Source organism: Dipodomys merriami, unplaced genomic scaffold (assembly GCF_024711535.1).
Source record: "Dipodomys merriami isolate MVZ:Mamm:240054 unplaced genomic scaffold, mDipMer1.0.p SCAF_3, whole genome shotgun sequence".
Taxonomy (NCBI): domain Eukaryota; kingdom Metazoa; phylum Chordata; class Mammalia; order Rodentia; family Heteromyidae; genus Dipodomys; species Dipodomys merriami.
In genome coordinates this window covers 116,573,981-116,593,970 of record NW_027204492.1, presented here as the reverse complement: position 1 = coordinate 116,593,970, position 19,990 = coordinate 116,573,981, and the positions used below count along the sequence as shown (strand labels likewise).

The window sequence follows — 19,990 nt, the reverse complement described above, 5'->3', positions numbered from 1 at the left end:
ATTGTGTAACATCTACAGGCTGCCAAAAACATGCTACAACTAATCAGATAACAAAGGTGAAGAGAAAACCTTCACCTGCCACGTAGCTAGCAGTGAATACGCTTCTTATTTCCATGACATTGGCTGGCAGAAAAGGGTTGGCTTAAGGCGGATCGGACTAACCTTCAATTTGTCATAGCGCTCACTCAAAGCTGCCACCTGATGATCGCGGTGCCGCCCAACCAGTTTACACAAGGCACAGATTAACTGGTCATCGGCCACACAGTACATATTCACCTTCTCATCCTCGTGCTCTAGGCACATCAGGCCCCGGATGTGCGAGTCCGGGATTGGCTCAATCAGACGATGGCCTGTGAAGGGCTTCTTGTTCGGGTGAGTGGCTTTCAGGCACTCATCGCAGTAGGACACTTCGCAAGTGACACAGGTTTTCACAGCGTCCTGGGCAGGATCCTGGTCACAGAACTGGCAGAGCACCTTCTCGGCAGAGGACATGGTGTTGGCGTCGAAGGGCCGCTCCCGGCGGGTCTCGCTAGGGGAATTAGGCCCGCTCACCGAGGCTTTCTGGAACCTGTCAATGATGTTCTGCAGGGTGACGTTGCGCTTCAGCCCGTCTAGACCTCGCTGGCTGAGCGTGATGACATGCCGGCAGGTGGGGCACTGGAAAGCGCTGATGGACTCCACAGGCTCGTTGGTGGCACAGTGCGACACCAAGATGCGGTGGGCACAGTTGAAGCAGAGGCTGTGCGCACAGGGCAGCAGGAGAGGGTCCTCAAAGAGCTCCAGACAAATAGGGCAGGTCAGCTCCGACTCGAGCGTTTCCATCTTCAGGCAAAGCTCTCCGGAGTCATCAGCAAAATCCCAGGAAGCTGATCAGCTATCTGGAAACAGAAGGGAAGATTTGATTAGGCACCAGGGGGTCAGCCATGGGGGGCTGTCAGCTCGCAGCGCATCTCAGAGGCATTCCAAACACAGGTCAGAGAAGGGCGAACTTGTCTACATTCCTGATCCAGCGGCTCTCTGTTCCTTGGGGACAAAAAAAACGGGGGGGGGGGGGGGAACAACCTAACCTTTGCCCAAAGTTCCAAAGGGATGAAAACTGGCCAGATTTTCTTCTGATTTTTTTTGGCTTTTTTTTTTTTTTTAAAGGTCTCACTCCAAACTAGCAAGTAATTCAAGCTGTAATTTCTATCATTTGTGTTTAATCACAATCATCTTCTGTCACAGCTGGGTCTTAACTGGGGGGGAGGGAGGGAATTAAAATGTAGAAACCTCTATTATTAAACAACAGTGATTTCAGACTTTGAATTTATGAACTTTCATGTATTTGTCTCTGTGTCTGAGGAGATTTTATTCTTGAGAACCAAACGAGGCTTTTGAATAAGAGAGTAGAGCAATTGCTGTGGAAATAGGCATTAGCCATAGACGAAATCAAATGCATGGATTGCAGTAGAAATTAACATGCTTGACTAGGCATTTTCTTTGTCTAAGATGTAGTCCTGGAGGGAGAGACCCATTAATTTCCATAAAGATAATGACAGACACATTTTGGGGGGACATGTGTTTGTGACTTTTCTGAATTGCTCTATTGTTTCATCTAGGAATGGGGCACAGGTAGGCAGAGAGAAGTGGGAAACAAATCTGAGAATCTTCGGGCAGCTGTAATGTGCTAGAGTACCACGATGAATATTTAGAATGACCCTTTAGCTCAACAGGACAAGGAGTTAGTGATTATCATATTCATTTGCTAAGGTGCTTCCAACGATAACAATGAAGAATTTAGGAGCCAATGTGAGGAGGCTTGCAAAGGCTGCTGAAAGCCCCTGTCTAATTCTCCTGGCCGAAAATTTCCCATGACAGGCTCATCACTGATGGCAGCAACAGGCCGGGGTGGCAGGCGGTTGGGACTCACACCCAGCAGTGCTAGAGACTCACACTCAGCAGTGCTGGCCCGGCCACGACCTCCGCCAGCTTTGTTGCTCCCGTCTAGGCCACCTTCGCCTGGTCCAGCTGCACGCTCCCCACACCATAAAGCGCTTGGCTGCTTTTGTGAACTCCTGCCGGCCTTCCCTCCCAAAGGGGAGGGCCAAGAACCCCACACAAGCCCTGGTTCATTAAGGTGAAGAGGCCTCATCCTCATTAGCAGGCCTGGGAACCAAACCTCTTTGAACCTTCTCCCTTTCAAGGCTATTAGCAGAGGGCCGCTGAACACTGATGGCCATATTAGATGCAGCCCACTGCCAGCTGTGGGAGAATAGCAGTTCACCCAGTGGTGGGCAGATTCAAATCACTCACAAGGGCAGGGGGGATAGCTGGATTCATGGGAAGGCTTCACTTCCACCGCTACGTTTAGTGATTCCGACAATCAGTTACTTGTATTCACACCTCTGCTTATTTACAAAATTCACCAGTTCTAGAATACCCTGAGCCGTTCTGAAATAGTATCCCTGGAAAATAACCATGTGGTGCCTTACAAAATGAACGTTCATTTCACTGCCAATAGAAGGATCCTGAAAAGTATCAACTCTTTTGTACAACTACTTAAAGATAATTTTTTTAAAAAGGCAAAACCACAAAATGTATAAAGTATGGCTAGAGCCTGTTAAAAAGAAAAGAGCTACTGGCTTTGTAAAAGCTCAAGGAAAACCTACAACTCTTCACAAATTAAAATAAATAAAGGAGCTGAGCGCTGGTGGCTCACACCTGTAATCCCAGTTACTCAGGAGGCTAAGATCTGAAGATCATAGTTCAAAGCCAGCCAGGGCAGAAAAGTCTATGAGATTCGAATCGCCAATTAAGTACCAAAAAGCTGGAAGGGGAGCTCGGGCTCAAGTCTCTCAGCCTTGAGAGAAAAAGTTAAGGGATAGCACCAGGGCCTGAGTTCAAGCTCCAATGTTGGCACGTGTGCGTACAGCCTGGAATGAAAACCCAAAGGTTGTTTAATCATCCCGCATCAATTGATGCCAGTGAATTCCTCCTGTAGATAGCTTAGAAGAAACTGAAACATTTTTACCTCTTAAACATTATTTTTGTTAATCATGGCAAAAGAAAACTCAAAAATCACAGGTCTTCACCTTTTCCATCAGAAGCATAACAATTAAAAGAAAAAATGCAGCTCTTTTACTTTGTTTTGTTCTCATGTGAAAAGGAATATGTTTTGGTGGATGGCAACAGATGAAGAAGCAGGAGGTAATATCAGGAGATCTAGGATGGTTCTAAGTTTGACTTTCATTCTTACTTATTTATTTACAGGATTTCCTGATTATCTCAACTCAGGCTGGCCTTGAACTTGTAATAGTTCCACCCCCAAATGCTATCATTACTGACATATGCCAACACATCTAGCTCTTAATTTTGATGTTCAATTGGCATATAGTATTTGTACATAAGTGTTCTTCAAGGACAGTATTCTAATGCAATAGATGGTAAATTAGTGCAAAGGTTAATAAAAAAAAACTGAAAATAGAAGAACTATAGGATCCAGAAACCTCACTACTGGTGATATATATTCAGAGGTAATAATGGTTGTATTTTTAGTGCAAATGCCAGGATTCTACTTAGTACACAAGTGATACCATTGGAATTTCCAGAGGGGATTCTACTGGTCACCCAATGGAAATACCAGCTTTTCATTCACTCATTCAAGAGATGGATACTGTATGCCAAGCTCTGAGCTGGCTCAAGAAGCTTGAATCCAGCATTCTCATCACCCCATCTCTATTATCTTGGGCCAAGCTGGCATCATTTAAAAAGAAAAATCTAGATTATCAAAAGACCACAGAAAATGGTTTCCTGGCTTCTGCTCAGTCTGGTCCCTCATCTACAGCCTCTCCTCAGATCCCAGAGAGCCTGTTAGAACATGACCGATCCTGAATCTCTCCTCTGCTGTGCCCTCTGGGGGCTTCCCACCTCAGCCAAAGAGAAACTCACTTGAATAAAATCAACCCCGGAGTGTGAGCTCATTTTCTCCCACACCACCCCTTGCTGGCTATGCCCTGGGAGTCCTTAAGCATGCCAAACACACCCTGTCCTTTGCTCAGCCCTGCAGGTTTTGGAAGCCACATAGCTCTGCTCCAATGTCACCTTTGCTGAACTCCCATAAAACTGCTTCTCCTACTACCACCATGGCCACCCACCCATCATGGGGATCCTCCCCATCTCAAGTTTATTCTTCGCCAGAACGTCTTGCCAACATATTCTGTTCCTTTGTCCAATGCTGTCTCTCCCCATTTTGCTTTGTGCTTCGATGATGTACCCCAAGTGCCTAAATAGTGGCCCCCATGTAGTAGGTCTAAAACCCTCATTGATTCCATTGAATGGACTGATGTTTGGGCTGAAGTCAAGAAGAATAAAATACAACTTGAAAGAGCTCTGAATATATTAGCAAGCTTTTCCCATAAAGGGCAGAATAGGAGACATTTGGGGCATTGGCAAACCACAGGATTGCCGCTTCTCAGTTCCACTGAAGTGATGCGAAGGCAGCCATAGCCAGTGCTTAAAAGCAACGAGTGTGGCTGTGTTCCAACTCAACTCTGTTTAGAAGAATAGGTACTAAGGAGGCAGATCTGACCTGAAGATCTTATTTCGCTGACCTCTGAATTAGAGGATAGTGACACAGACAGCTCGCCAGAACAGAAAATAAAAATCACCCTCAGAGTGGTAGGGACCAAATTCTGTGGGGGCAACAAAGGAAAAAGAAGGCGGAGCCAGACTTCGACAAGAGCAAGCACGTTCCCAGTGCTAACGGGAAATGAGATGTAATGGGATTTCTCCCTGACATCAATGGAAATGAGGTGAGTGAAATGCTTGGGGCCATTCGTGTAGGAATGATTGAATAGCAGCTGCTCAGATCTGGAATTTTGTCTTTTATTGCCATAGCACTTGGCCCGGTGCAAGTGTCTACATTGTAAATAGCTATGTTAACTGATGACAAAATACCTAGATGTGGTAAGTGAGTTTCGGCCAATTTTCTAAGTCTTTGACCTGCACACTGCCAAAAAAGAAAAAGAAAAAAGACAAAGGTTCTAGTTTCATATCTATAGTGGGCTCTATTTTGTCCACTTTCATCCAGACTTTGCCATGGTATATCCTATTTGTGTGCATGCCTTTCCCTTCTCCCAAACAATTGGCATGGTTTATTTTCTAGCTTCATTTTATGTTACTTTATTTTGATGTGTGTACTGCTACGGATGCTTGAAGTCCGAGACTCACACCTTTTTTATCGGGGGGGGGGGGGGAGGGCACTGAACTCAGGGCCTGGGTGCTGTCCCTGAGCTCTTTTGCTCAAGCTAATACTCTATTACTTTGAGCCACAGGTCCACTTCTGGTTTTCTAGTGACTCATTGGAGATAAGAGTCTCACACACTTTCCTGTCCTGGCTGGTTTTGAACTACAATCCTCAGATCACAGCCTCCCAAGTAGCCCGCTGCGGACTCACACCTCACACTCTTACTCAGCCTTTTCACTCATGATTGGCACTCTATCACCTCAGCCACAACTCCATTTTTTGCTAATTAACTTTAGATTAGAGTCTCTCAGATTTGTCTGCCCTGCGCTGACTTTAAACCTTGATCCTAACATCTTATTACAGGTGTGAGTCATCAGCACCCAGCTTCTAGCTTTTTTTTTGAGGTAAGGTTGGTCATGGGGCTTGAACTCTGGGCCTGGGCGCAGTCCCTCAGCTCTTCAGCTCAAGGTGAGCGCTCTACCACTCGAGCCACAGTATCACTTCCGGTTTCCTGGTGGTTAACTGGAGATTGAGAGTCTCACGGTCTTTCCTGCCCAGGCTGGCTTTGAACTGCGATCCTCAGATCTCAGCCTCCTGAGTAGCTAGGATTATAGGCGTGAGCCACTGGCACCCAGCTTAGCTTTCTTTAAACACCCTTTTGGATATACATATATGACAAAAAGTCATAATGTAACACATTATTTTGTACAACATTTTGAAAAGAGGAACATAGATAAAGGTTTAAAAAGAAAAAAAAAAACTTCGCAGAACTTAAAACGCCATTCCACGTGTTTGGATCCAGAGTCAAGCAACAAGCACCAGTAATACCTGGGCTCTGTCTTGGTGATCTTACAGTTAATTTGGGAGGGGAGGGGAATGGAAAAATTATTGTACAGAATAACAAAACATGGAGGCCAAAGAGAACAATCACCTCCCTGTTGGACAGGGGAAGTGGAGAGACATTCTGGGAAAAGAGTGAATGGTAGGTTTTAAAGAGATGACCAGGGCTTCACCAAGCTATTGGTGAGTGGACAGGTAGGAAGCCTGTGCCAAATATTCTTTTTACTTTTCTTAACCATGCCCCACCCCCACCAACTACTTAGCCTTCACTACAATTGAAGGAAATCACATGTGTACATTGTTGTTCAGAAATTCTATAGCTCAACATTTTTGTGAATGGGCTGACTGGTCTTCATTCAGAGGAGGATGTGGATGTGGATAATCATGGGAACCCCTTTCAACACATTGGGAATGGCAATAATTCACAGCTCACGCCTCTGCCTTCCCATGGGGCTGTCTAGAACACACATGGAGTAATGAGTAAACAGTGAATTGGATACATGGTCAAAAATGGAGGACATTCAGCGTGCTACTATTATTAGCTTTATCTCTATCTGCATACCTGTCTATATATGTGTGGTAAACTTTTTGTCGTAAACATTTTGTTTTCTAATAATGAGTGATTTTAACTCTTGTGTGTGTGTATTTGTGTGTGTGTGTATGTGTGTGTGTGTGAGAGAGAGAGAGAGAGACAGACACGGAGAGAGAGAGAGAGAGAGAGAGAGAGAGAGAAAGAGAGAGAGAGAGACTGTCCTGGGACTTGAACTCAGGACCTGGGCACTGTCTCTTGAGCTTTTGTACCCAAGGCCAGCACTCTACCGCTCAGCCACAGCTCTATTTCTAGCTTTTTAGTGTTTAGAGTCTTACTAACATTCCTGCCCAGGATGGCTTCAAACTATGACCCTTACGTTTCAGCCTCCTGAGTAGCTAGGATTTACAGGCCACCAGTGTCTGGATGCAAGGCTTTTTCATTTTTTCTTTTTTTGTTGTTTTTGTTTGTTGGTGATAGGGCTTGAACTCAGGCTCTGGGCCCTCGTCCCTGAGCTTTTTCACTCAAAGCTAGTGCTCTACCACTTTGAGCCACAGTACCAATTCTGGTTTTCTGGTGGTGAACTGGAAATAAGAGTCTCACAGACTTTCCTGCCCAGGCTGGCTTTGAACCCTGATCCTCAGATCTCAGCCTCCTGAGTAGCTAGGATTACAGGTACGAGCCACTGGTACCTGCACAAAACTTCTTTTTAAGGAATTTTGTTTTTAAAGGAAAGCACTTGTTTAGAGTGGAAAATTAATAAGTGGATGTTAGGATGGAAAATAATTGTGTAAATGTTTTGACACTTTCTTTCCCCTTTCCCTCCCTCCCATGCTCAGTCTGTATATCACTGAAATCGCTATTTTCTCGTTTTCCTCTCTCAACCTGCTACTGACTACTTCTTCATGCTCATCAAAGACTAGGCATTCCATAATAGTCTATTCTTCCTTCCAAAAGGCTAGTTTGTTCATTTCACACACTGTCTCTGCAAGCATGGCTCCTAAGCTCGAAACTCCACACGCCCACTCCTTCTGGAATCATAGTGCAGCACTGACAGTGCTCTGCTTCATATACTACAAATGCCTGGGACTCAGAATGAGCATTCCACAGGACTCCATCAACTTCCTCCCAAACTTGTCTTCTCAACTATGCGCTATTCCTAGCATCGCCTCATGTGCCTCTAGCCTGACTGTCAGAAGTCAGGAACTTGCCACATTTTATTCCACCTTCTCTGAGAAAGACAGGATAAAGGCCCCAAAGCTATTCACGAGGCAGCCCTCAGAGACTGTGGAGATTCTGGGTTACAAGGACAAAGGGAAATTAATGTTGCAGATATACAGTTGTTAAGCAGCTGATTTTTGAGAAGAAAGTAGCTATGATTATCAAATGGACCAAATGGAACATACAGAGTCAGAGTGATGTGATGGGAGGAAGGCTGAACCAACTAAAACTGCATGGAGGGAGACGCCACTAGCCAAGGAATGCTGTCAACCTCTAGAAACTGGAAAAGGAAAGAAAATGGACACCATCTTAGAACCTCCCCCAAAATGAAGATAACACTCCAGATAGCTTGATTTTTAATTCCATGGAAATCTGTGTTGGGCTTCCTAAAACTCCCAGACCTATAATATACTGTTTAATGCCATCAGATCTGTACTAACTTGTTACAGCATTAACAAAAATGAATGTATTCTGCTTCTCTAAAAACCAAATCCTTGGCTAAGACAGGTATGTCAGTCCTATTTTCTTCCTATTGGTTTCCTTCTCTCGCTTCTCATTGTCTCTGTGTTGCTAAAGCCCTCTCTGCTACATTTGCCGCCCATTTGGTGGGGGACCAATTTCCTCCTTCAGCTGTAACATGCTTCCAAGCACCACAGACTGTCCTGCCACAAATAGGATAAAACACAAAGAAGTTGTTGCCCAAAGTAAGTTCTGTGTCTGGCATCTCGTGTCCTTTTGCAAAGCCTTGCCCAAATTTATCCCAAAGTATGCCTTCCACTGTGATTCCTCTCACTACTTAAACCAGAGGCCCAGTCCATGGGACCATTTGCTGCTCTTAGGAATTGCATTTGCTTTTCTTCCTACCACCAATCATTTGACTAGGAGATTTTCATTCAGTTTCGTGATTGTTTTTGTTTCTGTTTTCGGGTTTTTAATTTTAAGACTGGAACTCCCAGAGGCCCAAAGAGTCCTGACCACTGTTCTTTTTGGTAACTTACAAAGAACTGTTTCAAACACTGCTCTACATTGTTTGATGTCTCTTAAAATGTTTACATTAAAGGGTGACAAAGGAACCCTGTAAGCTGAAAAACACAAAGATATACATATCATCTTTACAAAAGAATTAAAGCATTTATTAAAAAATACTGTGTCCTAAGCTGAGCAGCAGCGGCTCATGCCAGTAACTGTCGCTTCTCAGGAGGAAAGTCCATGGGCAGGAAACCCCATGAGACTCTCTTATTAGGACCCTGTGCCAAGTGAATGCAGCACTGTGAGACTTATCTCTGAGTAACCTCCCAAAAAGCTAGAAGTGGAGCAATGGCTCAAGTGCTAGAGTGCAAGCCTTGAGCACAAAAGTTCAGGAACAGCACCCAGGAACTGAGTTAAAGCCCCTGGACTGGCATGTAAACACGTGCACGCACGCACGTGCGCGCACACACACACACACACACATGCACGCACGCACGCATGCACGCACGCACTATTGTTTTCTAATTCACAACAGAATAGTAACAGGACCCAGGATTAAGGCTGCATGATTCAGCCAGGCCAGGTAGGGAGGGTTGGTGGAGGCTCACACCTGTAATCCTAGCTACTCAGGAGGTTGAGATCTGAGGATCACGACTTTCCAAGCCACCTTGGGCAGGAAAGTCCAAAGCTCTTATCTCCAACTAACCACCAAAAAGCTGGAAGTGGATCTGTGGTTCAAGTGGTAGAGCAGTACTAGCTTTGAGCAAAAATGTTCAGGGACAGTTAAATGATTCACGTCTTTCAGTGTGGTCAGACACACAAGGAGGCTGATAAAGGTACATACAACAGGAATGGGAGCAAGCACACGACCACAAACCCCCATGCAGATAATAATCATTTAGACTTATCATAAATGTATGGCCTGAACCCAATGAGCACCTTACCTTTAAAGCCCCCAGTGATATAATCTGGGTGTGAGAGGTTCATGCCTTGTGAAGATAAGGAAAATGAGTCAACGAAAGGAGAGCTAGCAGTGAGGCTGGAGGATGATAGGGCCTTGGAGCCAGGCAATGGTCAAAGTCTTCATCTCAAGGTATCATTAGAGTAGCACTTATCATTTATCAAGTATCAGCAAAGTAGCATTTACCCCAGGAAGAGGACTCTCAGCAAAATAAGGCCTTTCTTTTTCTGATGCATAAGCTATGGGGAAAAATATAGGTTGAAAGAAAGAATTTCCAAGAAGGAAGTCATAGGCCCCTCCTCAGAGATACAGGGTTTGAGCTTGAGAAGGAAGGATGGGGAAGGCAGGAAGGGCACTCTTTTGAGATTGGTGCTATAGCTCAAGGCAGAGAAGTCTAAGGTGGTTCCTGTCTTCTGAGGTCACATTAAAGGCACAAACACTGTATTGACCTAGCACATCAATGCAGACAAACCACGTAAGGCCCAGCCTATCCTGTGGCAACTCTTGCCACCATTGTGTTCCATAGCTCACCTTAGAATTTCACAACTGTATTCCCTGCAGTCTCTCAAGACTTCCATGATGAGGCAATCGAGGTAAACTACACCTGGAGGAAATGTCTAGGATCTCTGTGCAGACAGTGTACTGTGCCAGGTTTAAGCCACAGCCAAGTTCAGTAGGCAAATGGACTGGTTCAGATGCCAAGTCCATGATGGAAGAAGATTCACCTGTGTGCCCCAGAACCGCATGGAGAACTAGAAACCTCTAGGGTAAATGCCTTCTAGGAGATGAATCACCTATTTGAATAAGGACACATTCTACCATCAACTGCACACATCATCTCTGATGTTTTTTTCCTTTCAAAAGTTTTCTTAATGGAGACACTGGCATTTTGATCTCAGTGGTTTCCCAGCCATGATCTGTGTCATGTCTGAATACTCCACACAACTCAAGTATCTTTTTCAGAGTCTGTAAGAAAGCGTGCACTTGCTACCCACCAATAATTTTACCCTTACATGTTACTATATAGCTCTGAAATCCTTCACAATCAGGGAAGTTAATGAGGCACCAGACCAAGGAATAAACTTGCAAACCAATGCTGGGTGGCCTATGATCAATTGTTCGTACCAGGTGGCTCTCAGACACTTCCTGGATGATCCCAAGGCACTTCCTCTCGTTCTTTTCCAAATATCCTCTGGACTATGGAAACTAAACTTGTTAAATTTACCAAAACACATCTAAGATAACAAAAACACTTCAACATGACAGAAAGTTACCCTGGGCCTCAGGGAAAAAAATGATTTCATTAAAGGAAGCTCCTAAAAGTCCTGCCAACAATTATCAGCATGGAAAATAGTATGAATTGGCTTAATTATTTCAGAGACATACAGTTCAGAAATATGATGAAATCTCTTTACTTCATTGTGTCTTCTATCCCCTGTGTAGTAGGCGAATGAAGAGTTAGTTGACTTATTACTGTTTGGATTTTTGGTATGAGATCATCCCCCGATTACTAAAATACAGGCTGAATAGCTTTTAAAGATTGTGGAATAATGTTTCTGTCCCAGAGTAGCAGAAATACAGACTGTGGGAGGACTGGAAACCACTAAAATGCAAAACATTGGAAATCCACTTGAGTTTACGAAGCTGAGACAGTAACAGAGTGACTTGGAGGGAACTCCAATCAGAGAAGCAAAAATTATCTAACCACTACAATAAAAATTGGCCACTACATCCCAGATGAATTCACCACACATAGAATATTTTAAATAGTATCAGTACTCAACATCTGCATAATTGATCATGTATTTAACCTTGATTTATAAACACAAACCAAAAAAAAACATACATCGAATACACACACTACCCAAATGCTGCTTTACTGATTAATACACAGACATGTGAGTTAAAGAGTCATACAATAAAGCACAGTGTTAAAATGATGGAAATAGAGAAGGCAGTCTGAAAGATTAAAGATCGGTATCACAATATAGGCTATTTGCTATCTGAAATTATAGCAGAGTGCAGTAAATATGAATACTGGATCTTAATGTAAACAATACACTAAGAACTGGTGAGATAACCTTCTATAGGCAATGCAGGTTTACTGTGAAATATTACTTCCGTGAACAGCTGACTTTCAGCACACACAAATCCATTTGTTCACTTGGTAACCATGAAAATTCTCTGCTATCCAAATTGAAAAGGACCAGAGGGACTGATTGGAAAAAAAAAAATCACAAGCAGGTAAGCCCAGATGAGAGCTGAGATGCTAGCTTCAAGTTTTATAACAACTAATTAATACACTACACATTTTGAACAATTTGTCACTTCCTTCTTCTAAAGAGTGCTGAAACTGAAATCACTTTGATATCTGACATGAGAACTAGGGAAGATTTAATTTTACAAACACCCACCTGGTGCCATTTCATACAAATCAAATAAACTGTGAATCAAGTCTTTTCCTGTACCTTCTTGTCTGCCTATAATATGCTCATTTTTAGTCATTGGATCTCTAGGCCATTCTTTAAAATAATCACATACTTGTCTGACCATGCAACCTGATTAATAATGAATGAACATTCCAGCAAAGAATCACTTGGAAGCATGGCAGATGTCTGTGGGGATATGAAGGTTTTAATGATCAAAATGAAGGGGAAATGGGAAGCTGGGTCACACGGTCTGGTTATTTTAATTGAAACCTAGTCTTCCAAATTTACTTAACAGAATGCTTAAGTACTCCTGCTGGAGTTTGATTTACATAAGCAGACAAGCAAAAGATACACATGACAATGAAAAAGCGTGATCCTGATGCTTGGAGGAACGACTCTCCTTTCCCACTGCATCTTAATAGTGAAGACAGCCCCTAGCCAGCCTGAGCAAGGTCATGCATCCCAAAGCCTGGGAAACAGGTTAGAGACGAGAATCCATGCACTGGTCCTTAAGAGTTCTTTGAGCACCTCTCGAGATTCTGATAGACAGACCCCCTTGAATACCCACCAATGGACTGCACACTAGTTCTTTTTGAAGAAACATCGCCGTTGGCAGAGGATGGGGACCCACAAAATGATCGACAGGCCACCGAGACCAGATGGTGGGTGGCAGCCAGCGCTGGAGCCGTCCTGTGTGTCTGGGAGAATGTCGACAGTGAAACACAACAGGAAAATCGACCCAACAATTCCAGGAAGGCCAGCTCCACCTCATCCACTCCGCCAGGGTCGCCGAGCTGAAGAATCAGCGGCCTTTTCCACGGTCTCCGGCCACAACTTCCCTGTCCCTTCACCCACCCAGCTGAAACCAAGTGAAACGGCAGCTCAGGTCAGCCTAACACACACTGGCCCGGTCCAAAATAGGATGTCCTGCCGCTGGAATCGCCAGTCTCCCTGTCTGCGGGGACTGGCGGTGGCTCAGCTGACTGAACCGTGTCCTCGAGTGAAAGGCTGGGGGCCGGTGCTCCGGGCTGCCAGGGGGAGACATCCTGCCCAGATCAAGAGCTCGGCACGGGCACTCGCTGGTTTGTTCATTTCGAAAATAACACATTCAGCACTTTGCCCTTATTCTGAATTAAAGTGTAATTTGTGGGAGAATTTTTTGAGGCTTACATCCATCGGGAAGAGCAACCTCCTGTACAGTTAAATAACCCAGTCATATTTCCTTCCAAAAATAGATTAAAAATGCAATGGATCATCTTAATAAGAAAATACACACAGCCTCACAGATAGTTTCAATCATTTCTGGATGCCTTATAATTCCTATCACAATGGTGATGCCAAATCTATGTATATACATATATGTAATGTATAACTATATATATATAATGCCATATTTACATGTGCTATACTCTTGTTTAGGGGAAATGGTAAGAAAGGAAAGTCTGCACATGTTTAGCAGAGGTGAATACTTCGTTGAGTATTTGTGACCTGAAGATGGTTGACTGTAAATGTGGACCTCACACCTGTAAGCCCAGCTACAGAGAAGGCTGAGATCTAAGGATTGAAGTTCAAAGTGATCCCAGGCAGTGAAGTCTGTGAGACTCTTATCTCCAATTAACAACCAAAAAGCCATAAGTGGAGCTGTGACTCAAATTGGTAGAGCACTAGCTTTGAGCATAAAAACTCAGACACAGTGCCTAGGCCATGAGTTCAAGGCTCTGGACCACCTCCTTACCCCTCCCCTCCCCCTCAAAGAAAGCCCATCTGGATGTATAACTAGCATGATAACGTGTGTGTGTGTGTGTGTGTGTGTGTGTGTGTGTGTGTGTGACTATAGAGATACAGAAATATGTAACAGCAAATCTATCATATATCCCAAATCTTGAATTTAGTATTAGAAAGTCTCCAGCATGCTAAAGAAAGTGTACTGAGAATGGATAGTAATCACATAAAACTTGATTGTTTAAAGGAAAGGAAGCAGTTTTCCCAAATGCAAGAAGAAAATGTGCCATACGCTGCAGTTTTTTGACGGATGTTGCTTATCAATGGCCAAGACAAGAAACTGCAAGTAAGGTAAATTATCAGGAAAGTGTAAAAACAATTTTGCACAGTTCAGTTTCTACTTGAGACATTTGGACTCCACCACAGGTGTAGAAGGGACATTCCTGATAAAGGGGAAGCTTGTGCAGTCTGAGTGTTGCAACAGCTACTTTTTGTGCCTTTGCAACATCCAGTGTGTGCTTCATGTTAGGACATAAAAGCGGGTGTTCTTCGCTTATGCCTCACCAAATTCTAACTCCATTTGCCTTTTTAACAATGCAGGGATTACTCAATATAGATAACCTTCTAAGAAGTTCTCATTGTCCAGGGAAGATCCCCCCAAACAAATGCGCATGCACGCACATGCATGCATGCACATACACACACACACACACACACACACACACACACACACAGAGACAAAGAGAATTTTAGCTGAATGCTAGTGGCTCACACTTATCATCCTAGCCACTCAGGAGGCTGAGATTTGAGGATTGGGGTTCAAAGCCAGCCCAGGTAGGAAAGTCCACGAGACTCTTATCTCTAATTAACCACCAGAAATTCAGAAGTGGTGCTGTGGCTCAAAGGGATAAGAGTGCTAGCCTTGAGCATAGGAGCTCAGAGACAGCACTCAGGCCCTGAGTTCAAGCCCCATGAAAACACACACACACACACACACACAGAGAATTTTAAAGAACTTCTCACCAAAATGTGAAGACAACATTAAAACTGTCACTATTTCTGCAAGATAAGCTTCACTTGTCCATGTCTGGGCACTGTAGTGGAACAACAGCCTGAACACGTCACGTTGACGGGTCAGGAGACACACAGCAAACAGTAAACCCCTCCAAAGAAACAGTAAACAACAACCAGCAAAATACTTATCATCTCATCTCTTCCTCCCCTTCTTTCCTTCCTTCTTTCTTTTTCTTTGCTATGACAGTGCTTCACTGTCTATAGACATGTGCCACCATGCCCTGCTACAGCAGCCAGTTTTAAGGCAAATAAAACCCATTTTAGCTTACATTGAAAACGACTGATGTTTTCTAGGTCTGTGCTGAACTAGCTATCAAGAAGACTTGCCGATCAGACCCCTAGATCTACCTGCTCATGTGTGCCAGGGGTTACCTGAAAATGAGCAAACGCTATGTGAGTTCTATTCTCTAAAAGACACACCAGCCAACTGAGATTTCTGCCCCAGGCAGATTGCATCCTGAGGAAACACCTGTCACTTGGGGAAACTTTTCTTACTTCATTTTCAATTATCCACCCAGAGCAAAAGCTATCAATACATAATTGTTCATGATGGCTGATGTGGCATTTCATGATTGTTCTCTATACCATGGGAAGCTCATACTCAAACAGGAAGAACAAACACTCCTGTCTGTGACTCAGAGGTAACGATGGCTATAGATTAACTGATTCTTATTGTCTGAGCAGATTGAGAAATTCTTTCAAATATGATAGTGTCTTTTCTCAAAGAAAATCACTCTTCCTTCTCAACTTCAAAGTCAGCCACTCACACACAAAAAACTCCTGCGCCTAATACCCTGAGGCAACTTTTAAATGATCTTAAAAAATAATGAAAATGAATCTTTCTTCACAACTCCTGGTTAACTATTATTGAGAACATGCTTTAAACATTTCCTGTGATCACTGAGGCCTACGGTAAGGGAACCGCAGTTTTTTTCTTTGTTTTGTTTTGTTTTTTGTATTTTTTTACGGCAACCAAAGGAGGAGCGATTCTTTTGTTTGCAATTGTTATTGTAAAGCACCACATGAAAGAAGGCAGCCGGGTGATGGGAACATGGCGGTGAAAAGGACAACAGCTTTGACGAATGAAAACAGGATATTAAGAACAGTGTTGGGACTGACTATTTGTACAGAACAAAGGCTGAGAGGAGAAATTCGAGCAAAAACTACTTTTAGCAGATTTAAATGCTGATGTGTACAGTCGTTTTTCCATGTTGCGTGGATCTTTTACACCTGGGGCAGTAAAACTAGATTATCATTAACATACACATACAAGCACACAAAGCACACAATTTAAAGGATGAAAACAATTCTAAGTGCTTTCAAATCACATTAAGTTACTCTCCTTTCAACCTATGGTTCACTCCTTGAAATTTCCTAGGTCTGTTTTGCCATATCTAAAATACCATAGAAGTTTTCTCAATTAACTGTGCTGATGGGTAAAGAAAAGAAAAGCATCACTCACAGAAGAAAACAATTGTGCTAGAAAACAATTATAACAACAAAGTCATTAACACTAATGCAAATTCCAAACCTTCTAATATGATACATTTGATCATCATTTCAGTCAGTATAGTTTAATTGACTTTAATAATGTATCTGTGTGTGTGTGTGTGCGCGCATGCGCGTGCGCCTCAGTATTTAGGTTTCAGTTTGAACTTAGGGCCTCATACTCCAGCTGCTTGCTTGTGTAACAGACTGGCACCCTACCGCTTGAGCCACACATTCAGCCTGGCTTTTAGCTAAGTTATTTGGGAGATGGAGTCAGACTTTTCTGCCTGGATTGCCCTTGAATGGCAATCCTCTGGATCTCAGCTGTAGCTAGGATTACAGGCATGAACTTACTGGTTTTAACATAGTTTAATTGGTTAGTAGTCCCTAAGCTAAAGGGATTCTAAAAAGTAAACTGTCTACCCTAGTTAGTTCTATATTACAAGTTTCCATCTTGTTCTCTCGATTCTCTTTTTTTTCTTCCTGTCCTTTCTACAAGGGGATTGATAGACTACTGCAAGTTCTTTGCTTACGTATTCATTTCTCCTTGGTGTACTGTGGAAAATGTGGGCTCAAGTGCTCTGTGTGATTTGGGGCTGACGCCGTCAATGTGATATCATGTAAAAAAATGTGTGCCTTGAAAGCAGATAATCCTCAGTTCAAACCCAGCTCTGTTGTTTCCTTGCAAAGCCAGATAGGAGGCTGGTATTCTCCATATCTCAGACTCACACATGCTCTTTGTATCTCATTCACAGCTTCCTTATCATTAAAATGTGGACAATGAGAGCAATCTCCAACTCCTTGGAGGATTAAGTGAGGAAAAGTTCTTAACGTGCCTGACAAAACTGTCACTCTCACATCCTTCCTCTCATCACCAAATCACCTTTCCACTTGTCACTGAATAAATCCATGACCTGTATTTTTTCATTGGAAACCTCTTTGAACCGATTTTGGAAGGAGAAAGGATATTGACCCATTTATTTATTTGATAACATTCATGGAGTGTGGAAGTGGCGTTGTGGCTCAAGTGGTAGAGCGCTCGCCTAAAACCCAGGCTGGCTTTGCATCATGATCCCCAGATCTCAGCCTCCTGAGTAGCTAGGATGACAGGCGGGAGCCACCAGCGCCCGGCTCCAACCTTTTTGACTTTGCAGGAAACATGGGGCCTTGACACAGATGGAGCATCAAAGACTACTGAGGACAGAAGTTACTGATTCTTTTTCTTTTGCTGCTGTAAGTTCAGCAGTCAGCCTGCCAGTTTAGTTGCACGGCAGAAGCCATGAAAATCCTGTGTGAGAGGAGGCTACAATGCTGGATAAGAAATGTACTCATTACCTTGCCCATGTAATTGTAACTCCTCTGTACGGTATTTTCACAATAATAAAAGGATGGTTACCAAGGCACAACAACCGCAATGTGTCTCATGTTCTTGTTGGTTCACCTTGTCCCATCTCCCAAGTTCCAGGGACTATCCCAGGAACAAGTTTCCTATGCAGCTTGTGCAACCCAAAGCTTAGGAAACCTGAATGTTCTAGGTAAAGTGCAAGCAAGCCTCCCCAGCCATGGAGGAAAAGGCTATCTCAACCCTCTCCGGTTGTCTGCTATATAAACATCCTTAAGAAAACAGTCTGCAACAAAAGCAGTCAGCATCGCAGCGAGCAAGAGGCACAGACACATGAGACATCTACCGAGAATTCTTTCTCACCAGACACAGCTGCCATCTCCTCCTGGAGATGAGGCCAAAAGCGGTAACTGGCCATCAGGTCACTAGTTAGTGTTCCAGTGGTTGTAGAATGGGCAGATTTACTTGGAACTGTATGACCTTGGAGTTACAGAAGACCAGAGTGCACCCACTCATAAGGAAGGAATTGATGAGACATTTTACCACCAGCTCCACACATTTCATCCATCTCAAATCTATCTCCCAGGAACACTGGCAGAGAAAAAGGAAGTGTCACCCATAGACTTGATAAATAGGCACTCTCAAGAATTCCCTGTATTAGCAGAAGTACTCACTAGACCCTATGATGAAAGTAAATGATACAACTTGTGGGTGGGAATGAGAGGGAAAACCTGGGAGAGAGTGAGGGAAGGGGTCACACTGTCCCAAGAGAAGGATACTCATTATCTGATTTACAGAACTGCAACCCCTCGGTACATCACCTTTATAATCACAGTTTTTTTTTTTTTTTTTTTAAGAAAGGAATTCCCTGGATGGCCTCCACTTGGTGAGTAAGTAGTTTTAAGAGTTGGGAAGGGTGAGCTGGTTGTGTTGCCTTTAAACAAGATTGAAGAACATATGTACATGAAGTGGGCTTCCTTTAAAGACTTTTTTTTTAATTTTGAAGGGAAAGCCCGTATGTTCCAGTAGCTACTGTGGGCACCAAGAATGTGGTAGCAAGTATGAGAAAGTTCATATTTAAGGAAAGAAACCACAATAATTCCAAAGACTCATATATAAAGCAAAAAGAATAAAAAGGGTAGCATGGGCCGGGCGCCAGTGGCTCATGCCTGTCATCCTAGCTACTCAGGAGGCTGAGAGCTGAGGATCTCGGTTCAAAGCCAGCCCTGGAAGAAAAGTCTCCGAGAGACTCTTATTTCCAGTTAAGCAGAAGTGCTGCTCTGGCTCACTTGGTAGAGCACTGGCCTTGAGTAAAAGAGCTCAGGGATAGCACCCAGGCCCTGAGTTCAGTCCCATGACTGACCTCCCCCACCCCTGGGGAAAAAAAAGAGGAAGAAGGAAGGAAGGAAGAAGGAGGAAGGAAGGAAGGAAGGAAGGAAGGAAGGAAGGAAGGAAGGAAGGAAGGAAGGAAGGAAGGAAGGAAGGAAGGAAAAGAGGGCAAGCAAGCAAGAAGTGAGGGAAGAATTCTGGGGAAAATGAATGAGTATGTATGACCAGGACTTCAAGACTAGTGAGCACTAAATATGAGTTGGAACTGGAAGGTTCTAGTGCCTGACAGCTCCACTTGCTGTCTTATTGACAATGATACAATGACAAAGGAAATACCTCCAAGTAACTCATCTCACTGGTTAGGCAAAGCTGCAACGGCAGTTGGATCACGATTTTTAGAGCACATCTCTTTTCGAATGGGCCAGAAGGAAAATGACCAGAGAGACTGTTGTGTGAGAGACCAAAGAGCCACAGGTACAGCCATGGCAAATGCCACAGGCTGGGGGACATTGGAGGGAGGGGAGCTTCCTCGCCAGTGAAGCAGAGAGGCCAGCAGTAGATGTATGGAGGAGGCTTAAAAAGCAAGCCATCTCCTGAGAACGAGTTGTCTCTAACCTATGACATTCTGAACTAAAAACCAATATTGAAGCCAAGTGCCAGTGGCTCACATCTAAAATCCTAGCTACTCAGGAGGCTGAGTGGCTTGAGGACAGCCTGGGCAAGAAAAATGCAAGAGACTCTTAATTCCAATTAAGCACAAAAAGCTAGAAGTAGAGCTTTGGCTTAAGTGGCAGGGACCCAAGTTCAAACCCAGCATCGTCTCTGTCTCTTTGTCTCTTTATCTCTGTGTTCTCTGTCTCCG

At 43.7% G+C, this 19,990-nt stretch overlaps 1 protein-coding gene across 5 annotated transcripts in view; it reads right to left on the bottom strand.

Moving 5' to 3' along the window:
* Window positions 1–19,990, bottom strand: part of Mid1 (midline 1) — a 300,223-nt gene that overhangs the window by 88,291 nt on the left and 191,942 nt on the right. For 3 of the 5 annotated variants that reach the window (XM_070040904.1, XM_070040907.1, XM_070040903.1), the window contains exon 2: window positions 163–878. In XM_070040904.1, the coding sequence (XP_069897005.1) occupies window positions 163–822 (660 nt within the window). In that variant the 5' untranslated portion in view covers window positions 823–878. Of the gene's footprint in view, window positions 1–162; window positions 879–12,741; window positions 12,825–19,990 lie in introns of those variants that run through there. The other 2 variants (XM_070040905.1, XM_070040908.1) reach the window with 2 other exon arrangements.